Source organism: Accipiter gentilis, chromosome 29, assembly GCF_929443795.1.
Source record: "Accipiter gentilis chromosome 29, bAccGen1.1, whole genome shotgun sequence".
Taxonomy (NCBI): domain Eukaryota; kingdom Metazoa; phylum Chordata; class Aves; order Accipitriformes; family Accipitridae; genus Astur; species Astur gentilis.
The window spans coordinates 18860923-18888356 of record NC_064908.1 but is presented as its reverse complement, the minus strand read 5'-3'; the positions used below and the strand labels follow the sequence as shown (position 1 = coordinate 18888356).

The 27434-nt window shown below is 43.9% G+C and overlaps 1 protein-coding gene across 4 annotated transcripts; it reads right to left on the bottom strand.

Moving 5' to 3' along the window:
• Positions 1-103: 103 nt before the first annotated feature.
• On the bottom strand, positions 104-26611 carry GSN (gelsolin). 4 transcript variants are annotated; one of them, XM_049832005.1, is made up of 17 exons: positions 26539-26611; positions 12485-12686; positions 11378-11532; positions 10085-10246; positions 9694-9843; positions 9324-9413; positions 7906-8038; positions 7354-7442; positions 6326-6541; positions 5363-5496; positions 4476-4566; positions 3828-3998; positions 2721-2895; positions 2315-2439; positions 1715-1792; positions 947-1007; positions 104-484 (listed from the first exon to the last, which is right to left on the bottom strand). In XM_049832005.1, exons 2-17 carry the CDS (start codon positions 12675-12677, stop codon positions 315-317), a joined length of 2193 nt encoding a protein of 730 aa, XP_049687962.1. In that variant the 5' UTR covers positions 12678-12686; positions 26539-26611; the 3' UTR covers positions 104-314. The 4 variants fall into 4 exon arrangements, with proteins under 4 accessions (XP_049687962.1, XP_049687961.1, XP_049687964.1 ...); XM_049832004.1 differs by lacking the exon at positions 26539-26611 and adding an exon at positions 25817-26155; XM_049832007.1 differs by lacking the exon at positions 26539-26611 and adding an exon at positions 24431-24698.
• Between the last annotated feature and the right edge of the window lie 823 nt (positions 26612-27434).

The window sequence follows — 27434 nt, the reverse complement described above, 5'->3', positions numbered from 1 at the left end:
GGTTTCGTTTTCTAAGGTGTATTTGTTTCAAGCCAGTTCAAATGTGGGATCTACAGCTTCTGTTTAACCTTTTTGTAACAAACCCCACCATTTCTATTCTTCATGTATTCCATACAAGCTTTATTGTATTAAATATAATCAAAGCAAGGAGCAGGGTCAGTGACTGGTCATGATTGTTTTCGGTAATTATTGCACAGCTAATTGGCTATTAACATCATTGCCTTGTTAACACGCATCCTGCAGGAGGAAGTAGCTCTTGAAGGCATTGAAGGCACTAAACTTGCTCCGTTTAAAAAAAAGAAAAAACTTGTTACTCAGACATCCACATCTGCCATTGCTCTCTGTAGAGGATCGACAGACCAGTAGTCATCATCCCAGCCCAGGAACCAGCCGGAGAAGGTTGGCGGCTCCAGCCCTTGCTTAACGACTGTGATTGGAGTTCTCTTATCTCGGCTGGCCGGATCAGTTTCAATGTACCGTTTAGCTGAAAACGCACAAGTAGAAGACATCTCAGAGAGTGCAAGTCTTAGGGAGCAGCAGTTGAAACAGCTTAGCTGTAGCTAAAAAGATGCTAGAGATACAATTTCAGATTGTCCATTTAAACAAAAACCCACAAAAGTGTTCACACTCTGGTTTTACCTACACCTATTAGAAGACTGGCGCTTGTTTGTAGAAAGCTGACATTGGGATTATAAAAACACTGTAATACACCGGCAGGCTACACCTGCTTACCCACACAAGGATACTTGTTCAGTGCTGGGGGTTGAGCACAGTGTGCCTGACTACTACAGCTCTTTATGCTGATCTTGGGGATCCTCCTGTCTTGAGAGATGTGGTCTCTTTGATCACAAGATTGAATTTTATGTTGTGATTAAGGTAAGTTTCTCAGTATATTAAGTTGCCTGCCTTACAATCAGATAGTTCAGAGAGGAAAATGTGACATTACCAGATTTCAGCGCCTCAGTCTTTTCTTCTTCTTGGGCATCTTTCCCAATCCATACAAAGACCTAAAGATAAAAAAACCCGTATGTATTATTTCAGCAACAATTGATTTCTTTATGAAAGAAGGGATAACTTAGACAAAGTCTCAGTGAACATACAACACAGAACAAGAATGTAGTCATGCTGCTGTGCCTGGATTGTTGACCTGCATGATTAAAGCTGTTGGTAGGTAATGAGAAGATTTTTGACTGCATTTTATTTACATAAATTCTAGATACATGAACAAATTAATACACTAGCTTAACATCAGGAAAAACAAGCAGGTGTTTGAATATTTTTACATAAAACATACAAAATTCATCTCTAAGTCACCTTTTAGCTGATTTATGCACAGTCTGTTATTGAAAAATAACGGAAAATATGTCAGTATTTTAAATTGCTGAATCCTAACAATAGTTCATAGTCCTCCCCAGCCAGGAGAAGGATGCTGCCCTCAAGAATTTTACAAACTGGGGGAGGACATACGATCCACAACAGCCTATATTCTTCAGCCCTTAAGCTAACCAGAGAAGCAGCAGGACACCAACGCTTTCCTCAAGTTCTGGGTGCAAGTTCTCTTCAATGTCACTAGTGAGGTGATTTGTTCTCAGGCCTGAAGATGGAAGAACTCTGTAATGCAATGACTCTTCCAGCTATTGTAATTTGGATCTCAACCTACAGCCCATTTGTGCACATCCTTTGCTCCTCTCCTCGCTAGGTAGACATGACATACCTGATCCCATGTGTCAAGGAGCATAACATCATCTGTAGCAAGGTCATCCTGAGTCAGATCTCCAGGAACTTCTTCAATCTGGAAAACACAAGGTTAAGATGAGCACACGCTTCAAATGCCATTTTATCTTTACAGGAGAAATCCAGTTCACAGAGGTTCACCTCTTATTGGTGACATGCATTAAGCTGGACATCAGCACAGTATTTGACCGTGCAACTCGGGCTATGTCTAAGTGTTCTTAGACCACAGAACAAAAAATCAGTCTCTATTTACCTAGAGAAACTGTCACTCACACCCAAGACTTTTAATGCTGCCTCTTCTTACTTGAAAGATTCATGAGTTAAAGAGTCTGAATGCTCATTGTTAACTACGGGAGGACCAGTTTGATGCTTCAGAAAGTTGCTGTGCTGACACAACAGCGCAACAGAACTCGCTGCTGTCTCTGCAGAAAAATGGTGCTGATGATGCTTTCCTTCTGGAGGTAACACCGCGAAGGAAGGTATGGCATAACAGCCTCTTGGTTGGCTCAGAGCAGACTGGGACTGAGTTTATTCCACTTTGTCAGATGGATGTTGAATTTTGACTGTCTTAGATACTCACAGTGAAGCGTCCACTCTTGTTGGAGCATGCAAAAAGACGAGGGGGGTGAGCATCCATCTTCTTGTCCTTCAGCCGGGGAGAGGTACGGTAAGGAGCTTTTCCACCCAAAGCTGCCCAGAAATTATCTGCAAAAGAGAAGGAGATACTGATACTTCAACTATTCATGGAAACCACGGTAGCAGTATGGTTTGGGTAGGACTTGAAGCACTCTTCTATGTCAGAAAGTCCCAAAGGCCTACAAACATGAGTGCGCTGTTAAACATAATGAAGATACTGTGGAGAAGCCCCTCAGTGCCTGTGTCCACATTTCCTTGTTCTGTGAGACAAAAGAAAATATCCATGAAATAATTACCAAGAATGTGCAGCTACACAGAAATGATCTCGGACTCCATTGTGCCTCCCTCACCTGGCTCTCTGCCTTCAGAAACCTGTACTGGGCGAGCTCCCAGCAGCTTCAGCAGCTCTTGTGCTCCTGATTTCTCAGCATCGCTGGCTCCTTGGCCAACCCAAAGGTAAGCGGCAGAGGGAGTTTTCAGGACAAAGGCATCATTGGAGTTCAGCTGACTGGCAGTAGGATCCAGCTGAAAAGAAAGAACATTGCACGTGTCAGATGTAATTGTCCTCTACAAAGAGACCATTATTTCAAAATAAAAATTGGTACCTATCATTGAATAAACTGCAAACAAGATATTCCATACAAGCATGTAAGGCTATAAGACATGTTGTATATTCACCTGTATCTGAGTGATGAGTTAGACTTAATCATATGAGAAGCATAAATAAATCTGTGTTTCTGTGTGTAATCTACAGATACATATGACCTATGGCAATAATGCTTGGATCTGTCATTTTGCCAGTCTTTATGGTTATGACAGGAGATTTAAGAACTTGCTGGGGAGACCACTGTAGAGCAGTATCCCTGCTGCTGAGGCTGATCAATCATTAACATAATTTCCTCTATGTCAACAAGGACATGCCTTCCTGAAGCCAGAAACTTAGGAAGTTGCTGCAGACGGTGCTCTTGCCTCACCTGTAGCTATTGACTAGGATTTAGTCTCTCTTTTGTTGCTGCACCAGGGGGTCGTTGCATGCATTTTCTTTCAAAGGAGTGGGGCTCTTGACCCGTGGCACAAGTTCTATTTGCTTATAGGGTATTTAGCACTTTCTGACTTCAGGATTACTGTCACACAGGTTTAGAACAAGTCACAATGGCCAGATCCTAGTGGTTTTCAACAGTGTTTGAAAAGTATCATAGTATGCAGGGTGCAGCATCTAGGGGGGACTTTAGAGAAAATGGCTTAAATGTATTCAAGGTGGTATTTATAAACTAATTAGAAAATAATGATTATCACTACTTATCTATGGGAAAAGAGAAATCTTTTAATAGTTGTAAAGTTTTCAAAATGTGTATCATTTTACATCAGAAAGCTCAATTTGGTCCTTGTTCTGTTCACAGGGATCATGTTCCCATCCCTGTGCATACAACACGGAAGTTGACTCGCTTTCCACATACCTCTACTGCTCTGGTAGCTCCCGAGGTGCTGGATCGGACCTGGAACAGGCGCGTTTCTGCAGGTGCTGTCTGGCCTCCTTCCCTAGAGGTTCCACCCTTGTAAACAATCAAGGGCTTTCCACCAAACATACTCATCAGATGAGGTGGCTCTTTTCCTTGCACTACTCGTTTCTAGAGAAAAAGAAACTTGCTGTCAGTTTTAAGCTGCTGCTGAAGAGCAGCACAAGATATACCAGAAAAGGCCTTTACAACCATCTTTCCAGCTGGAATATTCCTAGCTGGTTGCAGGAGCTTAGCTATTGCCTCCCACAGAAAAGCAGACCAGTGTTTAAACTGAACTCTCACAATTGCCATTTCATTTTAATTGCTGAGTGATCCACTGGCACAGAGGTAACAAGTAACAGCCGTAAAAAACCTTCTGTCTCATACAGGCCATTTGTAAAACTTCCTTGCATAATAGCTGGTATGCAGGTTAGGCACACAGCCACTCCATAACACCTACACCGCGGCTGGAGGCTGCCACTTGACTGGGTTTCTTCACTGCCAATTGGTATCATATAACTATATAACTATAACTATATATATATATAATTTATTCTCACGGTGTTGGGTTTTTTTGGTTGGTTGGTTGGGTTTGGGTTTTTTTACCTGCACAGGGCTGCCTCCCAGCTCCTCATCCAGCTGTACTGTGAGGAATGCAGAGGTCGCAATTTCATCTTGAGTGGAATCAGCACCCTGCCTGAAGGACAAGGCAAAATTTGAGTTTTATTTTCAGGCATTTTCCACACACACACCTTACAGAGATCAAGAAGAGGTAAGAAAAACCTCTGTTACCAAACCTCTGCAGTACTTCATTCAACATGAAGAAATTCATTATGCTATATTGTAACACAGTGATTACAGAGGGAGATAGGAATGTTTCCTAGATAACAAGCACAGATTCTTTCTTATCTTCATGCCCATCTGCCATTATCTTTCTAACAGCTAGTTTAAAGACATGCCTGTTGGTACTGTTATCAGGAACTACACATGCAGCCCTTATACAGACTGCGTCCTTTCTGGTTTCAGTTTGACAGCTTGCCTGTGCCCTCTCTGCTTGCTGACGAGCAGGAAGAAGACCACTGTGAGACTGCCTGCTGAAAAACTCCTCTTTAAGGGCATGGTCTGGGAACTGTAACAGTCACAAGCCACCAGCCGATGTGGCACAGTATCAAAAATTAGTTACAGTAGTCTCAAAAAATGTAGGAACTCCACAAAAAGAACTAGAGCTTGATCCAAAGAAGGGAGTAACTACTGCTGGGGAAAAAAGGAAAAAAAAATACCAGCACAGTAATTCCCCCCATTGTCCCACTTCAAACAAAACATTCCAGACCTCTGGTATTGTTTGGTTTGTGAGGGAAGGTTATTCAGGGTGAAATTTTATCCCCTGAGGATCCTCTGTAAGTGGGAACCTCCAGTGACCCATTTTCGCAGAAGTGGAATCTCAGCCCCACATAGCCCCAGTGTTTCCTGAAACATCAGGAAAACTTTCTTACCAAGTGTAAATGATCTGTCCCTGTTTTCCACCATGCTGGTAGTTGTACAAGATAATATAGCTATCCCCTCCGTAGAACTGGCCATATGTTGAAGGATCCACTGGCACTTTCTCTGACCCTTCTATTCTCCAAATCTAGAAAAGGAGAGGAGCAGAAATATTCTGAGTTCAACGTTGACGGCAAAATAAGCAGATTTTCCTGACAGAGTGCCTGTTCCAATTTCTTCCCAAATTCAGCCTCCCAGAACTTGCAGTCCTGCAGCCCCACCTGCTGGGGAACGCTGCTAAAAACCTGGCATTCCACAGCCTGCAGCCAGGTCGGCACATCCAGCTTATTATCCTCTTGGGAGCTCCCAACCGTTAATGGGATTCCACCAGAACCACTGGAGAAAATGCGAGCCAGACTATGAGCACTGCCAGCACTGATGCCCATTTTGTACCTGACATGATCATTTCAATTTCTCTCAGTTGCACGGTCAGGAATAGAGCTTTCTGACTTTACTGGGGACTTCTGAGAAGTCTAATATTGGCTGGAACCTCTGCAGGCTTTTGGACAGTACACAGCCCTTTCAAGCTCACCTCCACCACTGCTTCTATGCGCAAATGCATGCATCCAGCTGCATGAGATAGGTGCTCTGAGACAGTTACCCATCACGTGTGATGGCAACAGCTAGAATAACTGGGAGGAAGAGGAATAAGGAAGAAGTCTGGGTCCACACTGCTGGGTAAAGCATTGTCCCAGGGAAATTTTGGGGTCAAAATTAACAGCTCAGCTACACCACTTAGCTGTGGGGTTCTCAAGACCCTGCTGGTATTTCTGGTGTTAAAAATTCACCCAGCACTTAAAAAACTGCAGCATTGATGACTCTCAGGCCTCCATTTGTCTCGCTGCTCTTGCAGGAATGCCATCAAGTAGCAAAGAAAATTCTGGAAACCTTCCCAAAGGGATTCTGACACTGCTCACCTGTTTCCTGCCAGATCCGTCATCCTCCATTCCATGCTGGGCAGCCATGGCCTTGGAGGTGTGCAGAGTGGCAGCATCGAAAGGTACCTTCTCGATCTTGGCAACGTGACCAGAAATGTAAGCCTGCCCCAGTCCTTCTGTCTGGTCCTTGTCCCGCCAGTTCTTGAAGAATTGCTTAAACAAAGGTGTCTCACCGCTCTCAGGGAGGACCTGGACCTGAAACAAATGAGCCAGCCCATCAGGAGCAGCCTTGCCTCCCGTCCCACGCAACTCCAGCTCTGGCTGCTCCTTGCTTCACGTGAGCCCTGGTTTCAGACTGACAGAGGACTGCCTGGTACAATTCTTCTGAGATTACAGCAGTTAAATGCTTGGTGCCAAGATGCAGTACTAAGAGCAATGTCAGGTCTCACTGATGCCATAATCAGAGACACAGCAATCAATATTACCTCCAGCCATTACCATACTGGGCAGATCTTTTTCAAGAGAAAAGACATATGACAAACTATCTGTTTGCTGCTTGTGACCACTAGTTTAAGGGATCTGTTTCTTTCAAGCCAGTGTTACTCAATCTTTAAGCCTCTGTGTAACTACACCTGGAAGGTCCATACTATTACAACCTACAATATAGATCTTGATATGCTATGGGATGCAGTCAGTCTCAGGTGAGTTCTAAGGGATATTAAGACTTTAGAATCATCCCCCTAAGAACAAGAAGGGCAGTTTTATCTATGCCTTCTCTTTTTCACTCTTTGGAGAGAGGTCATGGAAAAGGTGAAAAAGTATCTGAGAGGAAGAAATGTTAAATACTAGTTGTGTTGGGATAAATGCTTTTTTAAGGACTGTGTTAGCCCAGGAGAAACACTGCAATATCTCCCTGCAGAAGAGCAGATGACCCAAACCAGGAGCTACTTGAAATACTGCTAGTGACGTTTCACATGAGCTGTGCTCTGGAGTCAGTGACCTGTGTGGCAGAAAAGTGACCCCAGTGGTGTCTGGGGGTTTGCCACAGGTGGGCTGCACATCCTTACCTGGGTATGTTTTGGATAACCCATCTTATCAATGAACTCGGAAGCTGTTTTCAGTGCTGCCTTCTTCTCGTCAGAGTTGGCACCCTTGCCTTTAATGAAAATAGAGAGAAAAGAGGTCAACTTTTTAAAAGTTCTGCATACCCAGAGAAGAAACTGTCCCAGGTACTTCTACCTTTTGCAAGAGTGGAAGGACTCAGCCTTCCAGCTAGATGATGCCAAATAGCAAATGACAACTGTTCAATCTCTTTTATACCTTTTGTGATGGCTGAGAAAGCACAATTGCCTTTCTACTTATGATATTAATTTAATTTTTTCTTCCTGGTTCCCAGGACCCTCCCTTTAATGCTCTACACTAAAGACCCTGTACCTCAGCACGTGACATTTCAGATGAGAGTGCTTTTCTGAGATAGTTAATGCTATCTAAACTTGCCCTGAAAAGCAACACCACCACCAAGTGTACGCTCCTCTACCCAGCTTCAAAGAAACAGGGATTGATAACTGGATAAAGATCCTATATATGCATGATCAGCTTCATCTGCATCTCTATCATACCTTTCCAAACAAAGATCTTTCCGTCTGTGCCATGGTCCAGAATGAAGCAGTCATCTGTACTCAGGGCTGCCTGGGAGAAGGGGTTCTCATCTGCCACCAAGGAGACTGCCATGTTCCCAGCCCCATTGGAGACCTGTGATAACACAGCATGGAGATCAGATAAGGCATCATCTGTTCCCCTCCAGATTCATGGCGATAGTCCAAAACTCAGGGAGTGGAAGGGAAATAAATCTGAATGCATTGGCTGCTTCAGGCACTATTGTTTTTCAAACAGGATACCTTTGACACAGCAACAGGATTGCAAAAACATAACACTCACTCTGAAGATTTCAAGTACTTCTAGCAAAGCAGATACTGCTGGGACCAAAGAAAGATTGATCCAGAATGGTAACTATCCTTGCTGCACAAGCAGCCATGAAATACCTTCTCAAGCAAACCAACAGCACTCAAGAACTGGAAAGGACAGTCTTGGTAACTGTCAATAGGCCTCCCTGTATCAAGCGGGTTTAGTAATCTGAGTTCCTGTACTTACTAATGGATAAAAATTCAAATTACAAACCATCTTGGCAGATATTCACCACATCATTACCAGAGACCGCTGTAGAGAACATTCATAGAATCATAGAATCATTTAGGTTGGAAAAGACCTTCAAGATCAACCTTCAAGTCCAACCATCAACCATGCCCACTAAACCGTGTTCTGAAGTGCCTTGTCTACGCGCTTTTTGAATACCTCCAGGGATGATGACTCAACCACTTCCCTGGGCAGCCTGTTCCAATGTCTGACAACCCTTTCAGCAAAGAAATTTTTCCTAATATCCAACCTAAACCTCCCTTGCTGCAACTTGAGGCCATTTCCTCTCGTCCTATCTCCAGCCATCTGACAGAAGAGACCAGCACCCACCTCATTACAACCCCCTTTCAGGTAGTTGTAGAGAGCAATAAGTCTCCCCTCAGCCTCCTCTTCTCCAGATTAATTCCTCCCCAAAAGTCTTGGACATTTTTCTACACTTACACTAGCTGATGGCAGATGTTACCTTCCAAATCATTGCTTCATCCTGGTTCTCAGGCTCACTGTTTTTAGTTCTTTCCTGTCATCTTCCTAACACAATACATGATAATACAAAGGAAAACTCCCTTTTTCCCCCATTCGTTTCACACTCTGCCTTTCCCTCAAAAATTCCTGGAAAGTCCCAGCTGTCTCACTACAGTCAAAAGTGGTGATAAAGACAACAGCACGTGGGTATGCAGTGTAAGCAACCAAGGTTCATAAATAAAACTTCACAAAAAGCTAACAGCAGAGTAAGGCAGAAGCAGGACTCGGATCACTTCAGTTCCTCTCTGCTATTCTAGCTCCATCTAATTGCGCAAAGATCACTCCATTCTCCACAAAGTTATTTGTCAGGGTTTCTTGTTACCTTATAGAGCTTAGCCAGCTTTCTATTGGCTGTATCAGTTTTGGTGTCATCAGAAGCTCCTGGTGGCAAACTGGGCTTTGGTCCCAGAACCTGAGACAGAGAAAAAACATTACTAGCCAATCCAAGAGGATCTCTGTTCCCCAGATGTTCCAGCCACAAGAACAAGTAGAAGAAACTTTTAGATCAACAACAGTGAAAATACACTCTGATGTCCCAGAGATGCAGAGGACCAAGTCTGCATTGAATTGAGTCTTTATACCACTAACACTTCACATGTAAAGACACACGCTACTGAGCCTATCTACCCATCCCACCCATTCTTCCACATACCGCCCTTCCCACTCCAGCACAAATGGATGAAGAGAATAACCTGAAGCATTTCCTCCCGCTCTGATCCTTCCTCTGAAACATACACCTTGGCGCGACCATTCCGCTCATTGTCCCGAATCCCCTTGGCCAGGACAGTGGCCTTCAGCCGTTCTTGGCGGTTGCTGTTGGAGCCACACCACTGAAAGATGTTCTGGGGGAAAAGAGAAAGACTATGCAACTGTCAGAGCATAACAACCCCCCTCTAGACAAGATAGCAGTATGACTGGAACTGAAAGATGTTAAAAGACTGGCTAAACTGTTTCAGAATGCTCAACACTTGAGATAGCTTCAACAGAGTGGGGGAAAAAAAAAAAAATCTTTAAGTGAACTAACTAGTCAGACATCTTCTGCCCCTGAAAGTCTGCTAAACCTGTCTTTGACATGGTACTTACACTGCCAAGGTCAAGGATGAAACAGTCCCCTGTGTTGAAGCTCTCCCAGGTCACAGGGACCTCTGTCGCTCGGACTGTTCGCCTGCCTTTGACCTGCAGAAGCCTCTGCACAGTTACTTCATTGGGAACCACATGTCTGAAGCCAGAAGCCACGCCACCAGCCTAAGGGAAAACAAAGGAACAATTCACACTTGTGCTGTTGCTTCAGAAAAAATGAAACTCCTACTGATTTGCTATCAGTGAGCAATTTTTGCCTCTCACAGGAAAGAGGGTCAGCAGCAGCTTGCAGAAAGAGCTACTGTGCCCAGGCTGGGCTATTGATAGCATGTATCTATCAATACATCCCAGCTATCCATTCCTGTAGTGTCTAAGGGACACTGATACAATACAGTTGGAGATCTCCAAATTTGAAGAAGTAAGTAAGTTGAGGTATTAGGATTTAGTAAGACTGGTGGGGTGAAGAGTACTTCTATGTATATTATATGACCTGCCTACCAGAAATTATCCCAACCTCAAGATTCACCTTCTCTGCTGATACAGAGACACTTGGAAATACTTATCAATGTAGGCAACAAGACTCCTGTCAGTTATCCTCAAAAAAAGCATAAACAAATTCAAATGAATGAAAATAACAACAAATGAGCGGGAAATAAGCAAAACAGAAAGACTAGGAAAGTCTTAGACATGAGGAAATGTAAGCACTTCGCAAGCATTTGACCTGATACTACCTCCCTTCTGCCATTGGATTCCTAACAAATGTAACTGTTCTTGACTGTATGTTTTTACTTCTTCTATTCCACTTTACTGCAATGGCATGGAAGACTAAGTCCCACTACTATTCGTCTACTTTACCAAAACATTACGTGTGCTAAGGAGGTGGGCTAAGCACAGAAAAAAGAGACTGGGAAGGTCAAACTCTGTGACATAAGTGGGGAGAAATTAAATCTACTAGGTAGGCGTTTCCCATTAACTCGGATTGCTATTTCTTAAATTCATTCCAGACATCTTGGGACTGTTCTTTCCTCTGCTTCTCGAAGAAAAACAAAACCTTGATTCCTAAAATTTCCTGGGGCTTTGCTTGTGTATTATTAATGCAGCCAAACCTCTCCCACTGGGATCTGCTGTTCTCCACCCTGTCAGTTCCAACTCATTGAAAACATCTGGTTGAAAATGGTTTTTAAGCAACCGGAAAAAGGGCAATTCTCATTCTTCTGAGAATTGGGCAGTGGGCAGGATGCCATTTCTTGCAAATTTGATTCAGACTGGTAGTATAAAGACCCCATAATCACCTACCTTGTACTTGATGCCAGATTTGAAGTACCCCAGGAAAGTTGAGGACTCATGGCCTTGCACTTCGCGATGCTGTACAGCCTTCCCTTGAAGGTAATCATCCATCTGGACAGTGAATATGGCAGCTGCCCCACGCTCATCTTGAGAGCTTTCATCTCCTAAGAAATTAAAAGGCAACAACTTGGAGGCAATGCGGGGTTTCTGCCTCTACATTCAACTGTGCAAAAACACCAGGGAGAAAGCAGATTACTGGGAAGTTTAGATTCCAGGAAGGTCTGCAGAATAGCTATTTGCAAACTTTCCTAATAACGACCCCAAAGAGCAGTATAAACAGTGTATTTTTGTTGCAGGCTTACAATACCATTGTAACTGCTGCTGCCCCACTGCTTCACAGCTCTTTGATAGGTAGTATTCACTTTTCTTTGCTATTTCACCCTGTCCTGGAAGGAAGCTCACTAGAGCAAACACACAGACAGATGAAACTGCAGGAAGGCATTATCAGGCTTTATGAAGGCTGTAGATGCTAGTGGGGCGCCAGTTCCACAGCAGTTTGCCTCTCTGGAGCTCTTTGGTGTGGAAAACCTATTGACAGATGGCAGGTACGACAAGCCACCACGCAAGTATCTTACATAGCTTTTAACTATGGTATTGTCCAAGAGTCTTGGTTTTGCAGGATATGGAGAAACCCTCACCATGTTACTCAGTGACGTTTACTGCAGAAGGCCAGTTAGGAGATCTGAACGTCAGGGGGAAAAATCCCACTCATTGAGTCAGGAGGATAACAAGCGACCTCCATCCTTTCAAATAGAAAGGATTTCAGCTGCCCCTTTCATCTGAGATCTTGTCTTCTCTGTGAGTCTCTGGAGAACAGGGACTTACTCTGTCATCTGGATCAGAAAAAAGCTATTTCTAAATACAGAGATGGCTGTACTCACTATTGCAGAAACCATTTCAAATACTTAAGGTGAGTAGCGCTATATGCACCCAAAATTGCTTTCTTACTTTACTACCAGTTCTGCTTTTTATTTCCTTGGACAAGGCTGGTGTAGTGAGAGGAACAGAGTTCACTTTGGGCTCCCAGTTCAGCAGGAGCTCTCCCATCAGACTTACCTAACCAGAAATGCAAGTCGTACTGGAAGTTCCCACTCCGCTGTTTGATGGTGTTCAGCACCAGATAGGAATCTCCTGAGAAGAAGTCTCCATACAGATTTTTTGGCACTGGTACCAAATCAAATTTCTCGATCCTCCAAATCTGAAGGCCAGGTTCCTTCCCAGCCTTCAAAAACTCAGCGTGTTCCACCATGCTGACAGGCTAGGGGTGAGACAGAGAATGTTGTTCAATATGCATAGTAAAAGGAAGTGCATGTTTAAATTATATTGCTTCTGATCTCTTAACTATTGTTCCAGGCAACAAGTGGAAAGCTTCCTTTCTTCTCTTGCACTGGATTTTGAAAGAAAAAAAAAAGGCGGGGCGGGGGAGAGGGGGTAGTAAACCCCTCTCAATTGATCACTGTTAATTTTTACTTTCAATCGACTCTGCTTCCTGGCTTATTCCTGAGTTACTCCTTCCTAGACTCTCTTTTCTCTGTTTTTTGTCTAACTCTCTTGATTTTACTCTACATATTTTCTCTACTAATTTACAGCTTTTCGGTATGGCACATAAGGGAAAGACTAATCCCCTTGCTGACTGTTCTTTTCTATAAATGCTGCATGACATTCAAGACTGTAGGAAATAACCCCCTTTTAACTATACAGGTTGTACATCTTGCACAAATATTATTTACAGTTTTCCTAAAACCTGTGTGATCTTACCCAGCTCTTTCTGGAAAATGTTGTGAATATCATCAAAGAGTTAGATAATTAAAAGGTTTCTTACATCTCTTCTGTTCTGACATGTTACTTCAGTACTTCTGTGTAACTGCTCCCTTACAGGAATGACACTAATATACACAACATCCTGACCTAAGGACATTGCAGTTTTGGTTTAATATGTGTACTGTCATACTTAGGCAGTGTATTAACAATATGCAATCCATTCTTTTAACAAATATAATCAACACTTTTCTATAACTGTATTATAAAATAATTCACTTTGGTAATACTGTAAGGAAATAAAACATTTCTGTTGTATTGGCAAAGGAAGTTTGTCCATATATTACAGCATGCCTTTGAGTGGTATCAAGTAACAGGGAAGAAAAAATTAAAAAGTTGTATTAGAAGCATCCAGTATTTTGACAAAGACGACAGTTCACAGTAGCTGATGGACAAAAGTACAAATGCTCAGCTTTCAAGGCAGAAATAAAGAATGTTACAAACTAGAAAGCAAAACAGCAAGTTAGCTACCAAAGTGATTCCTAAGCTAAAATCAGGTATCAAAGATGGAAAACAATGAACTTTTTATCATTATGATTCCAGTCAGCCGTTTCTCCCAAACTCCCACTATAAAATCAGACAAACTCCTTATAAAGACTTAAAAGAGAGTGTGACTCTTACAACTAATTGAAAGACAGAAGTTTTTCAATGTTTAATTGTGATGTTAATCACTTACCACAGCTGAAAGCACAACAGCTGCTGTAACAACATATCCAAGCCCTGCAACAGACATGGAGCTAACACAGTTCAGCTTCAGAGCCACTGTGCAAAAAATGGTGAGAAAAATATAATTGAAGTCCTGTTTGCCCATTTCTAACAGCAAATGGGCTTCTCCCTTCTTCCGCAGAATCTGTAGGGAGTCCCAGCTCCCTCCTCCTCTCGCTGCTAGTGAAAATGAACTGCAGAAGCCAATCTTTTATCAGGGACAAACACACCCACCCCCTCCGCAATATAGGGGCGTAACATGTTTGTGCAAACAGTCCTCTTGGAAGTCTCAGAGACTCCTTCAGCCACTTGCAGACACTTAATCCCAGCAGGCAATAACTCAAGACAATATGCTATCCATTACAGCCAACAGTACAATTATGTTCAAACAAGCCAAATATCTAGTCATAAGGCCAGTGAGAGAGGAAGAAGTTAACAGACATCAGCAACAGAGGCAACATTCTGTCAGCTGAAAACTGCAAATAAATGGAAAGTTGATGAGACACAGAGGAACAGAAAGGCTGTTCCAGATGGCAAGGGCTGCGGAGAAAGAGATTTTGCAGATGAGAAGAACAGAGAAGCACTGAAGGGATACAACTGAATAACCTGAGGGTGGAGGGAATATGGCCTCATCTCTCTGAATTTGTCAGAGGAGCAAGATGCAAAATTCAACATGTGCTTTGTGTGTCTTGCACCTGAATGCAATGTCCACACAAGCTATTATCAGAGTAATACATTCTGGAGGGTTTTGAGATGGACCAATGTATTTTAGCTCATGTGTTAGCAAAAGCACATTAGTAGTCTGGTAGGTGACAGAACCACCTGCCTCAGACGTGCTCTCTGGTATGTGGCTATGAATATCCTGGAAGAGCAAACAAGAATGCCAGGAGGAATGTAACCAAAGCCTACGTGTGGTAGTGCTGCTGGTTACTCTTTTCCTCTTAATGCACCCAGGGATGAATTCCTGACAGTCTGAGGTTCCCACTTTCAGACTCTCTCGAAAGATGCTTAAATAAGGGGTCAAATCCTCCACCCACAACAAAACTTCCATGAAGGAAAGAGCAGACTCCACTTTGTCTGTGCTTTCTCCACTCTGCATGAGAATATTTTCTTTTTCTCTCTCTCATTAGAACACTCAGCTTCTTTATTGTCCAAGCTGATGCATTTTGTTTTGAAATGTCACCTCTGCAAACTCTGGCTTAGTTAATGTACCTTTGAAAATTTCACTGGTAATTCTCAATAAAAACAATGTCTTAGTCCTGCTGGTATTTCTGATCTCTGTGAAGGAAGTTCAGAATGTCAGAGGTCTAAGACCCAGTGAAAAAAAAGTTGGAACCCTGACTCCGAGGAAGCCAGCTGTGAAATGCTCCTGCAGCTGCAGCATACCCAAACCAAAATGACAGGATTGCATAACATTAGAAAGAGATAGGTCCCTTCCAAATGGAAAAATACTTTGGACTTTTTATTAAAAAATACCTGTATAGTGCCACACTTGGCCAAACTTCACAGACTGAAGGTGAAAAGACCTAGGATAATCTTCTTTGTTAGCAACCTGTTTTAGGATATAATCTAATCTGTAGATATATGCTCATAAGCATACATGATATTTTGGAAAAACTATTTGGTCTTCTAATTAACTTGGCATCTTCTAAGTTTTGCCCTCAGTCCAAACTTGCATTGCCAATTAGTTGCAGAATGTAAATACAGGCAAAGGAGGGAAAGAGGGCAACAATGAATAAATTGTATATTACAGTATTCTTTGGTAAACATTAATCTGAACCATATCAGAAGGGAATAAATGTAATATACTCAAACAGCTGGTATGGTTTATTACTGCTGTCAGCAAATGTTGTGTTGTTAAATCAAGCCACAGAAATCTGTGCTCTGGATATTTTACTGAGGGCGTATGCCAGATGAGATTGCCAGGACCCTACCAAAAAGGATGTCCTCATGGAGACATGGGAAAAAGGCATATTTCAAGCTGATGTTAATAAAACCATCCGGCTTAGTCACAGAAAGGGTGCTATGCAGAGCCAACGTCTTATGCAAAGGGAAGTTATTTAAGGAAAACAAGGAAAGGGCTTGGAATACAGGCTTTCAGTGCAGATGGATCATCTAAACGACACTTGGCTGCATAGTGATAAAAACAAGAACTTAAGAACTCCAATGATTTGAGCAAACAGTGGAAGACAACAGTTTATTATAGTATCCAGATGTGCAGTTAACACAATCACGACAGGCCTAGGTGAGAACGCCATATAATGGAGACTGGCCTACAGAAATAATTACAGGGATATACCCCCTTTTTACTAAATGCAAAATGCGAGACTTGGTATGTGAGGGAAGCTGACACTGTACAAAAGTCTGCATCTGGCTCACAGACCACTGGCAGAATTTAGAGATTGCTTCTTCAGGAAAGCATTAAATGATTTTCCTGAGGCTGGAAGCTGCTTGCTTCAGAGGAAAGGCCAGAAAAGTCAGAGAGACCCTGCAGTGTCTTTGTTCAGCAAACCTGACATTCTTGTCCTGCTGTGCATCCTCTCTGCTATGGTGCTGTTGGAAGGCCTGACAGCTGATGCTTCCACCACCTCCGATCCACGACTCAGTAGTTTTCTCTCCTGGTATCCATTCCAAAACAACTTACTCATTTCCAGCCTGCAACTTGTAATAAACAGTTCTCTTTGCCTCCCTCCCTAAAGACTTCCATTTATGCTCTTTACATTCATCTCTGTGGCTGTGCCTCCCACTCATCTGTCAGAGTCACTCTACACCCTCATAAATCAATGCCATCAGCACTTTTGCCTTTTGTCATTACTCTCCTCTGAATTTGTTTCTGCCAAGAAGGTGCCCAGTTCTGCACTGCTCAGATGTGGCCCAGCACAACTGTACTGAAAAGAATGTCCTGTTCCCTTCAGGAAAAACCTGTGGACACAGAGCCCAGAATCTCTTACTCTATCACACTGCAAAGTCCATTACAGAGAATAATCAATGCCCAGCTCCTCCACATCAAATATACTGTCACATCTTCACACCTACCACCATCTAAAGCATCTAATGATGCTGACTAAAGTATCTTTCTACGAGACAATATCATCTAATACTGACGGGGGGGGGGGGGGGGGGGGGGGGGGGACGGAGGAGAAAAAAATCTTTATTCTGTTAGGCTCCAGTCTGATCCTGACTCAACCTCAAACATTCAGAGCAGCTTTACCAAAGGTGAAGGGATGCACACACTCAACCAAAACATCCTCTGACTTCTGGTATTGCCAGAGTATTTCAGAACACAAAATGCACAAGACAGTAATGATAATAGTTTAACTGTTTTTAAATTAAATAATTGTTAAAGTGAGATTAAACACAATGGAATGGGTATAACTATTTAGTAGCCAGTTCCTCTGTATGACACAGCAAATATTAGCAGCTTAAGGGACTTTCCTCACAACACTTTGTACTCTGATGTTTCTAAGCCTATAAAGAGCACATATATTTTTAAGCCATTCAATGATGCATCTGGAGAGGGGTTTTTTTCCTGGATACTTACTGAAGATGGGCAACTGGAAACAAAGAGGTGGAAAATTGCTGGTAAAAATAGCGGGTGAAAAAAGAAATAAGTGCAGTTGTTCATTTAAATAGACTCAGCCGTAAAGGGGTCTATGTTTTGTGAAGGAAAGAGACATTTTAAGTGAGTATTTACATGAAACAGAGAAACTCAGAGGTCTGATCACTACATTAGCAGCATCCTGGTTTAAAAGCAACAGTGCTTGTGAGGGTGAGGGGGCTTATTTGCCTTTGTCTCACAATGCATCAGACAACTCCATCTCCCTCACATTTGAAAAACCACTGTTCAATAGTTTTCTCTCCTTGCGCTTTTATTCAGTAACTGGGCACTTACAAGAGAAAAATGAGCCTAACGGTTTTTTTAGAGCTACAGTTAATCTGTGGCAAATCACACATGTATATACCCACAAATATATTAAGGACTTACCTGCACAGGACTGCTCAGGAAAGCTTGTCTGAATTAAATGAGAGTGTGAAATAAGTGGTAGTAGGACAGATCACCATGTAGTTGTTCTCATTTACAGCTCCATGTCTAGTTCATGATAGGTTCAGATAATTTGTCTAAACTTGCTGCATAAACAAAGCCCACACAGGAAGGCCCGCAGCCAACATAATATTATACCACGGAGTATCTAAACCACCTGCTGCTTACTTCTGGAACAATTTCTGCATTTCTAGATGACAAAGGCTGTATTTTTTTATTTTAAAGGATAATACTTACAAAGCATCAAAATAACTTGCAAACACAGACTGAATTTCTAAAATATGGGGAGAACAGTAAATCTTAGTAGAGTCTGTATCTGCACAACACTCATGCTGCAAAAATGCTTCTTGTGCACTAATCCTTATTGTACCTTGGGGGCAAACAGTTGCTTTTCCACCCAGCTAATTCTCTCCCTCTATTTACCAAAAATTGCCTGGAGAATATGGACTGCTCTGAAGAAATAATAATATATCTCCTCAGGAAAAGAGAGACTACCTTATTTCTCAGCATTCCAGACCTCCTATATCAAGCACCAGAAGTAGATTACCATTGTGTTCCTGCTGCAACAACATGAAACCCATAAGTCACTGTGTTTTGCAAGCAGCAAAGTCATACAGTCTTACTAGCATGATGAATCCCAATGAAATCAACAGGTTGTACTTGCGACAGTAACACTCCCAGAGTAAGAGCTGGATTCCCCGGATCACTCTCTGAAATAATGACACTGAAGAGATCAAATGTACCACAAATAAAGTTATTTGCTTGCTTCATGTTTAGCTATTTCTACACTTTGAAGAGAATCTATACTTTCTGACTACCCTCACAGCCATTTCTTTCTTCTCTGGTCCTTTGCCAACCCATAAAAACTCTGATGAATTTACAAAGATTGTGAGACTGAATACTACAGAATCATTAAAGTTCTGACAATAAAAAGTTCAAGACATGATGCTGCATAAAACACAGAAAGACAGTTCAGCACAGTATTAACAGCTGATGACAGTGCATACTGAAAACAGAAATACTTGTCTATTCCTTACAGCCTGCTTGCCAGAACAGTATATGATTAACTTTTCAGTAAACCACTGAAAATAAATCTGGTGGGACTTCAGCTTTGCTGCCAAGGTGACAGGCATTGAAAAATACCTAAAATGATAGATTAGGTCAGTTTTCAGTCTCCAGATGGCCCTAAACTCATATACGCACAAAACTAAAACCAACCCCTTTCCATTCATTCCTTGAAGAAGCTAGTAAACAAAGCTTATTTGGGACAACAAAAAATTGGCATGGAAGAGTGTCCTCCTACCCTAGCCATGGTGGCTTCATAACCTATTTCAGTTCTCTATATGAGAAGCAGCATAGTTAATGATATTCCTAGCACCTACGTCTTAACAGACGCAGCCAGCCACAAATCCAAAAAATTCAAACTGGCATTGTCCCTTCAGCAACTTCCTCCTTCATTTAAAATATGCATCTGATGCCAAGACAACTCATATCAACAGTCTGGACACAAAGTACAGCATTATCTGTACAACTGGAAAGTAGGGTTTTGCATTCATAAGTTAAAATTCCTACTAAACCACTTCGTCAAATTAGAACACCCAGATGATTTGAGTATTGTTCACTTTTTCCAGCTGTTTGTTTGCATTATGAGTCATGTCAGCTCTATTCTGGTCTCTCTACCTTTTGAATATGATCCACTTGGTAAACACAGAGGGTTCACCCCAATGCACCAAGGCTGAAAACTTCAACACAAAAGCCTGAGTTTCTTCTCAGCTGCACTGATGTAAATTGGGAAGATTTACTTACATGGGAGAAACTTTAGGAGAATATATAGGTCTCCCATCTGAAACACACCCAGAGAAAAACTGCTGATACAATCAACTATTTAAAAGCCCTACCTTAAGAGCATACGTGAGAGCTGAATCATGCACTTAAATACACACAGCATAGATAAGTGTAGATCAGTGAAAATCATTGACTACTGTCATTCAGTTGTGAGCAAAAATGAATCCCGACTTAAACACGAATCATTGTTCAGTGCTGAAAATGTGTCTTAAAGGAGTGTTTTTGTAAGTCGTAAGACATAATCCACTACATTAAAATATGACTGCCACCCCATATTATGTCCCACAGAGAGATCTGGTGGTGACAGCCAAAACACATTAACAGAGGCAGTGAAGCCATGCCTGTGGTCAGCTGCAGGGAAATGACACAGATGTTCTTCCTCCAGTCACCAGGTCCTGACTGTGTACAGGGGAAATCATCTGCAACTTTATGCAAACTGTTTTTCCCCTGAGAACTAGCCAATACATTCCTCTGTAGTACAGAAGCCTGTGCAATCAGTTATCCATAACCCAAAGAAGAACAAAGTAATATATTACTACTGGAGAAGAAGGGCTAGGACCCAGAAGAGATGGCCTAAAATGAGTTCAAAAGTGAAGCATGAAACATGGCCTTGCACTGCAAGCGTAGCATCAGACACAGGAGACTAGGTGAAAAGACTTACAATAAGCCATTGCTACATGTACAAGGACAAGGGAAGTACATGCAAATATTAGGGTTGAGTATAAAAAATTTGTGAGTAAAAGTCACGTAGATTAAATTCTGTCTTGCGCCACACTGGTGCAGCATAGCACGTCTGAGTCCTACAGCAAGCTTGCCACAGGGCTGGCCCTTGCTTTGCTGCAGCAGCAGTGGGAGCCTGGGGTGGCTGCACAGAAACTCTGCCTCAGTGAGCTCCTGCTTTCCAAATCAGCTCCACGCAGAATTTATCTTTCTGCCTCAAAAACCTCCACGTGAGACATGAAGCAACTCAGAATTAACAGAAATTAGTTCACTTAATATACATTCAAAATCAAAGTGCTGCTTCTAGATCAGGGACAATGATCAGAACATGAGGCACGGCTGAGAGTTACAACCAATGCAGGCTTCTAGTACCTGCATTTACCTGCTGACAGGCAGAAGAGACAGACGTACTGCTATGATCAAAAGCTTCCTCGGGTCCTGCACCCAGCACACACAAATGCAAGCAGCTTCAGCACGTCTTCACCATCCTCCTCCTCAGGAGCACAAGGAGGAGACAGGACTCCCCCACTTCACATGAAGTGGTTTTCCTCACGAACACCCACTTCCAAGTAAATCAATGTAGAGACATACAGAGGTATTAGAGTTCCCCTTTCCATTTTGCTATCAGTTCTCCTAACATATGCAGGTGTGGCCACCGCTTTAATGACTTTGGCTTGAAGAGACAGACCTTCTCACGGAAGCTGTTTTCAGCCCCAAAACCAGCTGCCACCACAGCCTTGGGAGCAGAAGCGTCCGGCTCCCATCCCCGCTGCACACAGCCACAAGAGGGCAATGCTATAAACAGACATGCCAAAATACAAACTTCTTCCTCATAGCAAACTGTTTTCAGCTCTCCCTCTGGTGATTAACAGAGGTTTTTCTTTTTATTTTTAGCAGGATTCAGGCTTGGGTGTTGAGGAACCACAAGCATTCTGAGAGCAGACAGCCTGAAAGACAAGAAGATCCTAATGGTGATCGCCCGTGGCGCAGCAGCCTCCATCTGTCCTGAAAGATCTCGGGATGATTCATTTCCTCCAGTGTTTTAAAGACAGTGTTTTGAATTGTAGCTGTATTCTTACTGTGTGTGGAAACATTCAGTAAATAACATATGTTTAAACTTTGCTTTTGGATGGCATCCCACTGACTGACTAGCTCCCAATACAGACAAACGGTTGTTTCTCCCTCTCCCAATTGTGCTGGGACATGAGCTGAGAAGAGTTCCAGCTCTTCAGGTTCTCAGTGGGAGGTGAATGAGGGACAAAAGAGAAGAGGAAGGCTAAGACCAAAACCATAGCCTTTTCTGTAGTCAGAAAAGAACACTTTGAAATGGGTAAAAGGAAAAAAAAAAATCCCCCAAAACCCTCTGTCTATACCGTCTAACCCTTCCACCCAGTCACCAGCGCATCCCAAATTTTGATCAAAAAACCTGACAATCTAGTTTGAATATCCTGACTGAGAATGCAGTTACTAGCTAAATCCCAGTCCACCCCAAATTGGGAAAAAACAAACAGACAAACCAAAATAAACATTATTCTCCAGAGGGAAGTGTGAACAGGGAGAAATCCCCAGAGTACCAAGCAAATCAACCACTCCAACGTCAGTGGCACCACCAAACTCCCTCAGCTGAGTTGTCAGTGATTCAGCATGGCTATTCCAGTCTGGCATTTTCAGGTTGCCAAGCACTGCAAAGCATCCCAGGAAAAAGCTGCTGGAGCTCTATTTAACTCCACTAATGTCAGAGCTCTATTTAACCTTGCAAATGCATCATCAGTGGATAATCAGAGATAAACACCTGGCAATCCTGCTGAGAGTCAAACCTTACAGTTAAAGGGTGCTATTTCCTTTCCCAACTTTTCTGACCATGCTTTCCTTCACTGAGCAGGTGTGAAGCACTGAAAGTCGACATCTTATGAACACTGTCTGATCTGATTTCAGCTATGATGGGATTTAACAGTGACATACTTTCAGGCAGCTCTCTTCCAGTGCCCTGGATACGTGCCCGGAACAGCAGACTATGTACTCTCAGCGTCTCTACAGTGATGGACGTAACAGTTCTTGCGAAGCAACAAGACAAGCATTTGTTGCTATGATCGGGCCAGTACCAGCAGTGTCGCTTTATCTGGAGGGTATGAATATATGGGTATTTGTACAAAAAACAGTCACCTAGCAGTGTGCCAAACAGCTAATAAGAGGCCTGAGGAATCTACTCTGGCAGTCAGTGTGCTTTTGCTATCAGGGAGCTAAAGACTGTAGGATGTACTGTAAATATTGGATATCTGCCAATGTCTGCAACTTCTTGAGAAGCAGAGATGAGGCATAAGCATATCCTCTGAAATCCAGGCCTGGTGCATATAAAGTCTATTCAGACACTCCTACTGCCAGTTAATTTACTTTTATTCTCCTTACTTTAAAAAAAAAAACACACCTCCGAGTGCAACCTTCAATTCAGGAAATCCCTAACCATGACAGTTCTCAACTGCCAAAAGTCACAAGGATAGACCTGAGAAAAACTGCCCATGCATCTTTCCATTCTCTTCCTTTGTCTAAACATCTGCTGCGAGCTGCCATCAGAGGAGATACTGACGAACCAGTGTGACAGCTTCTCTGCTGCTGTGCCCCGAGGACTGCATCTGACTGCATTGCCTTTTCACACTACCATTGTTTTGTGGAGCCTCCTGCAGAAAAATACTTCTCAGACTGACCACAGTTTTAGGCTCAATAGCTGTGCACTATCCCCACCTAACGAGTTTGTGTCTGATACAGGAAAAATAGTTCCAGCATGGCTTGTAGCTGAGTACCCCAGCAAGTTTATTGCTTTTATGGAAAAAGAATTAATCATCCAGATCATTTCTTTCCAATTCCCTTAGTCTTCTTAGTGTCTAAAGTGATTAATTAATGATCAAGAGACTGAAAAGACAAAGACTTGAACTAATGCTGTGAGAAGCAGAACAAATGACATGACAGAGGTACACAAAGAGATAAGGTGAACAAAAAAAGATAACTTGACGTTTTCTTCTTAATGTAAAATGCCAGTGACCTTTGAAAGCCACTGCACAAGACATCTTTTGAGTTTTGAGTTTAAAAGGATTCAAAAGAGGTTACAAGTGGACATATAAATTAACGCATATACAATTTTCTTTTCAGTTTAAATTTTTAGAAGGGATATCAAATACCTGGTTTGGAGGATCAGACAACCACTAATCAACAGAAATAATACACAACTTGTTACTAACAAATTGCCCATATCAGAATTTTCTGCCGTTTCATGAAAAGCATTTGATAGCAATCAGGCAGAGACATATTCAGAACTTGATTATTCACAGGGCAATTCCTAAATGCCATGAAAGTGAACAAAAAAAAAAAAAAAACAGCAGCTGCTTCTTCCTAGACAGTAGTTAGTTATTGTGCCCAAGCTACTTCTTATCTGTGGATAACCATGTTCTGCTTTACTGCAACCAATCTGCAACTTCATTACTTCAGCCCATATTTAAAAAACAAACAAACAAACAAAAAAAAACTGTTTCTTTTGGTGTCAGGATTCCAAAGAAAAACTGGAAAATTGTTGGGTTTTTTGAAGCTGCATATTTATGTCCAACATCCTCTTTCACATACATGCTACTCAGTAGCAACACTAATGTCCACGACCAGAATTAAAATGGAAAGTTTGTATTTGCAAAGCGAGTTGAAAGCAGATACAAATATGTCACAGTGCTATTTTAAGAATGGTTTAGTTCCCACCAGGACTCTGTAAAACATACAACCTACAATAAAAAGTTATGTTATCTGAACTTGGGGTGGGGGGAAGCATGGGCTCAGTATGGGTCTTTAAAAACAGCTAGCTGCCGCTTCTTGTCCTATAGGAAGGCTCTTACCTCTTCTCTTCCACCGAAGAAGCACGCAGTGGCACTGCTGACCACACTACGAACTCAGTAAGTGGCTGAAGCACTCACAAAAATATATAAAGTAACTACAAAAACAGCCTTGTAATGGAACATGTCAGGCAGCCAGTCTTTTAGCCGGAGCTGGCAGCAATCCCCCTTGGTAACATTATCAGAACCATGAAACTCGATTGTGGAACGCTATCTCACGTCCCTGCTTTGGCGATGAAAGGAACAAATTCACAAACGTGTTGGATTTGTGCCTGTAAAATCAAAGTTGAAACCAGCAGTTATATTTTCGCTTTGTCACCCTTTAGACATTCAGAAGCGGCCAAAGATTGATGGCTGGTTCAATTTCCCCAGTGTTTTCCCTATAGCATTGGAATTTCATCCAGCTGGAGAAAGCCTCCCCTCTTCTGAAAGCAGGAGACATTCTCCTGGGGACACTGCAAGTACTCAGCTCTCACTAAAATGAATTGTTATCTAAACACTCAGACGACCACTGGAAAATCCCTCCCTGTATTTAATCACTTAACATTTAAGACGTTCACCATCCACCTGTGTCACCAATGAGGTGTAACTACAATTCTTGGCCTATCTTCATGCCAAATTCTAGTGAAATCCATGGAGCCGGTCTTCTCACCACTGCAGCAAGTCAGTCCTGCGATGGGGCCCGTCAATGGTACAGATAAACTAACACTGACACCCAGGGTTGCTGCATAAGTGCAGAGGACAGCATTCTCATTATCCGCTCTGGAGGTGAACAGCTGAGTTCAATCCAGAGCCTGAAACCACACCAAACAGATAAAGTGCGGGGCGGGCAGGGAGGTGGCTGTAATGCCAGCATCAGCCCTCCTGTGAAGCAGATGTTAAACAGGGCTGACTTCTGCTTCTCTCTGCTAGTGGTATGGGTTAAACTTCAATCTCTCACCTCCCTGTAGTAGGGACTACGGAATAAACTATTTTATGGACAAGATGAGAGAAACCAGTTGCAACAGCCAAGGTTGTGCGAGACCTATTCCTCAGTACTCGGGTTTCGCTGCATTTGCCCAGACGGATGTCATAGAGTATTCTGTAAAACAGTTTGAGAAACCTAAAGGATGAGAGCCGTTTAAGGAACCCCCACCCCCATTTGACTCCAGAGTAGGACACCCTAAGCTGAGCCATGCCATACCCCAGCAAAGGAAACTTTTTTTGCTGACAAACTTGCGTCATGCAGAAAGTTGGTAGTGGAAAATGGAAATTGTAATGATCAGTAAGAAAAATAAGAGACTTAAGGGGAAACAATGCTAGTATCATCCTTGTTAGCAAAGTCGGATTTTTTTACATCGAAAAGCAAATAACATTCAAAGCAGTTTTATTCAAAGAGGATCTACTTACTAATGAGGCCTCCTTGAAACAAGTCATCCCCATAACTTTTTTTTTTTTAAACACTCTTCCTAGGAAACATTTTAAATACGTTTTAAGTGTCTACATTTTTTGAATTTCTATTCAAACAGAGCTTTCAAACATTCTTCCCCCAGGCAAAGAACAAAACAAACAAAACCCCCACTGTTCCCATCACCTAAGCGGGGGGGTTCAGCGCGGTGGGCAGCGGAGACAGCCCGGCCCCCGCCAGCCGCCAGCCCCCGCACCTCAGGGGTGACCCCTCGGGCCCAGCCCCGCCGCTCTGAGGTATTTTTTTGCCCCTTCCTTCCTCGGCCTATGTCACCGACGCGCTCCCCGACTTCACCGAGCCAAGCTCTCTGAAGAACGGTAACTCTGACGCTGAGGCACCGCGAAGTTCTGAGGCGTTCTGCTGATGGAAGTCGCGCAGACCGACCGACCGACCGCGCAGCCCCGGCCGCCGTCCCCTCAGGCGCCGAAGGAAACGCACCGAGCCGGGACCCAGGCGAGGGGCTGACAGCCTCGGAGCTCCGCTCCCGCCTCCTCCCTCCGGACCCCACCGTCCCCTCTTCCCCGGAGCCGCCCCGCGTCCCCGTCCCCCCCCCAGCCTCGGCGAGGATCCGGCCGCTTTCCCCTCAGCCCCGGCAACCGGAGGGGTTGGCCGGGAGGAGACTCTCCCCCCCCCCCCCTCAGCGCTCCCTGCGGCCCGGCCCTACCTGGTTGCTGGCGCTCAGGGGGTACGGGCAGCTGCCGGGAGGGGAGCGGAGCGGGGCCGGGCGGGGCCGGGCAGACCCGGGGGCGGGCCGCGGCACTCCTCCACCCCCGCCTCGCCGCCGTGGGGCGCGGCTGCCGGTAACGGCCGGTGGGTTCTACGCCTGGTGTCCGGCCTGGCGAAGCTAGAAGCGGTGCCGGTACCGGCAGCGATCCCCCTCCCCAGCGCCGGTGCGTGCCTCGGCCCGCCCAGGCCCTCGGCCACCATTTTGTTGCCCGCGCGTTTACCTCAGCGCTCCCGCTCACCCCGCACGGCCCGGCCTCCCCTGCCCTCCTCCGGCCTGCGCCGAGGTATGCCCGCCTCTGCCAAGCCCCCCGACTCCTGCGGCCTCCCCGCCGGAGCTGGAGCCGGACCCCGGGCCGGGGTGGCTGGAGGGAGAAGTTCTTCCTTCATTCCCCTTCTCACACGCGGCAGGCCGACACGTCGGCGCATCGCCGTGAGGTGGGGGTGTCAAGGCGTGCCGTCATGGGGAAAGGGTCACCGGCAAACCTGGGGAAAGCCTGGTAACCCCACACCCCACTTCTCATCTCCTCACGGGCCGGCTGCCCTGTTGGCCACCCCATCTGCTCCCAAAGGCACGAGGCGCGCGTTGAGCCTGCTGAACAAAGCGGCCCGTCGCGTCGGTGCCACGGGAGGCTCGGCGGGTGCGTTGCCCTACGGCGAGGCAGTGGGGATGGAAGGCTTGATTCTCCACCCAACGCTGGGCCACAATGCAGGAGATGAAGGCAAAGTAAGCGGTGTGGGGCCGTGGCTTTCACAATGGCGGGAGGCTCCCGCCCGAAGCCACGTCTGCAGTATTCGGGTTGCGAGCGCGCACAGGCTCAGTGGCTCTTTGCAGGG

Bases quoted from the DNA above. Each gene is read 5' to 3' on its own strand.
- GSN (XM_049832003.1), bottom strand. From the start codon at position 14,057: ATGGGCAAACAGGACTTCAATTATATTTTTCTCACCATTTTTTGCACA. The intron at 11,533-12,484 runs GTAAGTCTGATG...TTAATTTCTTAG, and splicing joins CGACTTGCATTTCTGGTTAG to GAGATGAAAGCTCTCAAGAT. The intron at 2,896-3,827 runs GTATGTGGAAAG...CTTTCTTTTCAG, and splicing joins GAGCTACCAGAGCAGTAGAG to CTGGATCCTACTGCCAGTCA.